The sequence below is a fragment of the Plasmodium reichenowi genome, chromosome 8 (genome assembly GCF_001601855.1).
Source record: "Plasmodium reichenowi strain SY57 chromosome 8, whole genome shotgun sequence".
Classification (NCBI taxonomy): Eukaryota; Apicomplexa; class Aconoidasida; order Haemosporida; family Plasmodiidae; genus Plasmodium; species Plasmodium reichenowi.
This window is the reverse complement of record NC_033653.1, coordinates 636622-639895: the sequence shown is the minus strand read 5'-3', so window position 1 is coordinate 639895 and position 3274 is coordinate 636622. Positions and strand designations below refer to the sequence as shown.

General features: G+C 18.1%; 2 protein-coding genes across 2 annotated transcripts; one reads left to right on the top strand and one right to left on the bottom strand.

Moving 5' to 3' along the window:
- Positions 1 to 372, top strand: PRSY57_0817700 (nucleolar preribosomal assembly protein, putative; the record flags this gene model as incomplete). Its single annotated transcript, XM_020114733.1, has 1 exon — positions 1 to 372. A coding segment is annotated over one exon (372 nt), but the record flags the coding sequence as incomplete, so codon positions are not given.
- Positions 373 to 966: 594 nt separating this feature from the next.
- On the bottom strand, positions 967 to 3100 carry PRSY57_0817600 (dynactin subunit 6, putative; the record flags this gene model as incomplete). Its single annotated transcript, XM_012907115.2, has 4 exons — positions 967 to 1011; positions 1132 to 1268; positions 1380 to 2177; positions 2401 to 3100. The coding sequence occupies 4 exons, from the start codon at positions 3098 to 3100 to the stop codon at positions 967 to 969; spliced, it is 1680 nt and encodes a 559-aa protein (XP_012762569.2).
- Between the last annotated feature and the right edge of the window lie 174 nt (positions 3101 to 3274).

Genomic DNA, 3274 nt, shown 5'->3' with positions numbered 1-3274 from the left:
AATTTTATAAATTCCAGTATACAATATAAAATTGACATAATAAAAGGATGTTCAGAGGTTTTACTAGCCAAATGTAATATTTTTGTAACAGATTGTGTAATAGGAGAAATGGAAAAGTTAGGACAAAGATATTCTCTAGGATTAAAATTAATAAAGGATCCTCGTTTTCAAAGATTAACTTGTAATCATAAAGGTACTTATGCTGATGATTGTATAGTTAATAGAGTTACAGAAAGTCGGTGTTATATTATTGCCACAAATGATAGAGATCTTAAAATAAGATTAAGAAAAATACCGGGAGTTCCTATTTTATATGCTAAAAATTTTAAATATAAAATTGAAAGACTTCCCGATAATATACTTATTTCGTAAATATTGTGATATAATAGAATTATAAATATTATGAACATGTTATAATCATATTTCTTTTAGACAACGCATAAAACGGATATGTTATATATATATATATATATATATATATATATATATATATATATGTAATATATATTTTTAATATATATATATTTTTTTTTTTTTCTTATTTTTTGTTGTTATATTTACATATATTATTTTTGACATTTTGACAAATATATATATATATATATATATTTATTTATTTATTTATTCATTTACCAAAAAAAAAACCAAAAAAAATTATCATAAATTTTTTCTTTAAAAAGGAAAAAACAAAATTATTCAATCAAATAGTACTTGCAGTGTCACATTTAAAAAAACAAAATGAAAATGTAGAAAGTATATCTATATGATTATTTGAAAAAAATAAGTACAAATAAAAAAAAAAGAGGTTATATAAAATATATGTACATATATTTATAAAAAATGAATTCAGTATTAAATATATGAATATATATATATATATATATATATATATATATATATATGTATGTATTTATGTTTACCCTTTTTACAAATTATTAATTATAAATTATTTTTCCTTTTTTTTATTCATTTTATTTGATTATATCTTGATATTATTTCTCTCATATTTTCCTAAATAAATAATAACAAGGAAAGATAAACAGACATAAAAATAAATACATACAAAAATATAGACACTTAAAAATATATATACATATATGTTCTTATGTTGGATTTATTCTTTTTATTTACTTGTATAATTTGTGAATTCAAATATATAACTACATTATCAACAATTTTATGATCATTTCGTAATCTCCATTTTTTATCTATCATCATATTTATACCAATAAATGTATGTGAACCAATATTGCTTTTAATTATATTGCCTAAGCATAATAAAAAAAATAATAATAAAATAAAATAAAACACATAAATATATAAATATATATATATATATATATATATATATATATGTAATATTTTACGTATCAACCTACATTTGTAATCAAAACAGTTTCTATCCCCTATTTTCATCGAATTATATATATATGTACCAGACCTAAATATATTATAACTACCTATATACATATCTGTACTCGTATTATTTATTATAGTAACTAAATCTTCAAATAAATTATTTTCCCCTATAACTATTTTGGCTTTATCACATTTCATATGACAAGAAGGAAATATTATATTTCTTTTTCCTATAATTATATTTTTATTTTTATGTAATTCATAAAAAGAAATCGATTCTTTATTATTAAGTTCATCCTTTATATATTCGACATTTGGTTTCTTTATATTATCATCTATATCATGCTTTATGTTGTTTTGTTCAATTTCGAAGAATATATTATTATCAATTTTTTTATTCAAATGTTTTTCATAGGAATTTATAAAATCATTTGTTATATTATATTTCATAATACATGTTTTATTTTTATTATTAAAAATGTAATTCTGATTTTTCCTTCTAAATGAATGATATATGTTATTAATACCATTTAAAAAAACAAAAATTCTTTTATTTTTATTTTTCCCATGTTTTATATTGTATAAATTTATATCTCTAATACTTAATCTTGGATTCCTCACAAATATCTTATTCACATTATGTATTAAATTATACAAAACCGTCTTATATTTCTTTATCCTCTTTTTTTTCACATTCTGTAAAAAACTCTTTTTATGTTTGAAATACTTTTTCACCTTTTTTTTCAAACTTTTTTTTTCTTCACTATTTTTTATAATATCCCTATCTAATATATATCCATTTGAACATGTAATAAGTCCTATACAAGAAAAAATAAAATAAAATAAAATAAATAATAAAGAAAAAAAAGAAAAAAGAAGAATGAATTTTTTATATATTCATCTGATATGATGAAAATGTGAATACAATTACATAATAATCATAACATATAAAAAAAAAAAAAAAAAAAAAAAAAAGTTTTTATTATTTTATTTTTTTATTATTTTATTTTTTTATTATTTTATTATTATTTATAGATGTACCTTTTTTCTCCCATATAACATCATTAACAATTTGAAAGGATGTTTCTGTTGTGTTATCTTTTTCGTCACCATTCAAATTGTCAGACATTAATTTAAATGACGAATTTAAATAACAAGATAAAGGTTTATCTTCCATTTGTATATGACTTTTATATTTCGTAATATCTTTTATAGTATCATAATTATTATAATTAAAATGTTTTCCTTTATCATAAAAACAAAATATATCTTCCATATCCTCATTTATATTTTGATATATTTTCTTTTTTTTCATCATATTTGTTGTTACACCCATAGACACATTACCTTCAGAACTCAAATTGGATTCACTACATGAATCTGAGATGTTTATAAGATTTTTTTGGTTAGTATTAAATCTTCTAAAAATATTACATTTGTCTAATGTATTTTTATTTTTTTCATTTGTCAGTTTTTTAAATTTAAATATATATTCATTCAAAGATACTACTTTTTTATAACCATAAATATCTTTATTTTTTATTGAATGATCAGAATCGTTAGTACATGTTCTATACAAAGGTATATCATTATTATCACTTGAATTTTTAAATGTTTTATATGATGATATAGACAAATCTGATTCATAATTATTTATTCCTTTTCTATTAAAATCGACATTCTTATTTATATTCCTGTCTAAATCTAGGGAATGTAGTTTTACAATTGTCCCTTTATTCATGTTCAAATTTCAAAAAATAAAATATAAATAAATATAAATAAATAAATAAATATATATATATATTTATATTTATATGTAGATATATTTTCTTTATTATCTATAATTTTATAACTTTTTTAAAAAAAAAAAAAAAAACACACATATATACCTATTCTTTTAAAATATACGTCCAAT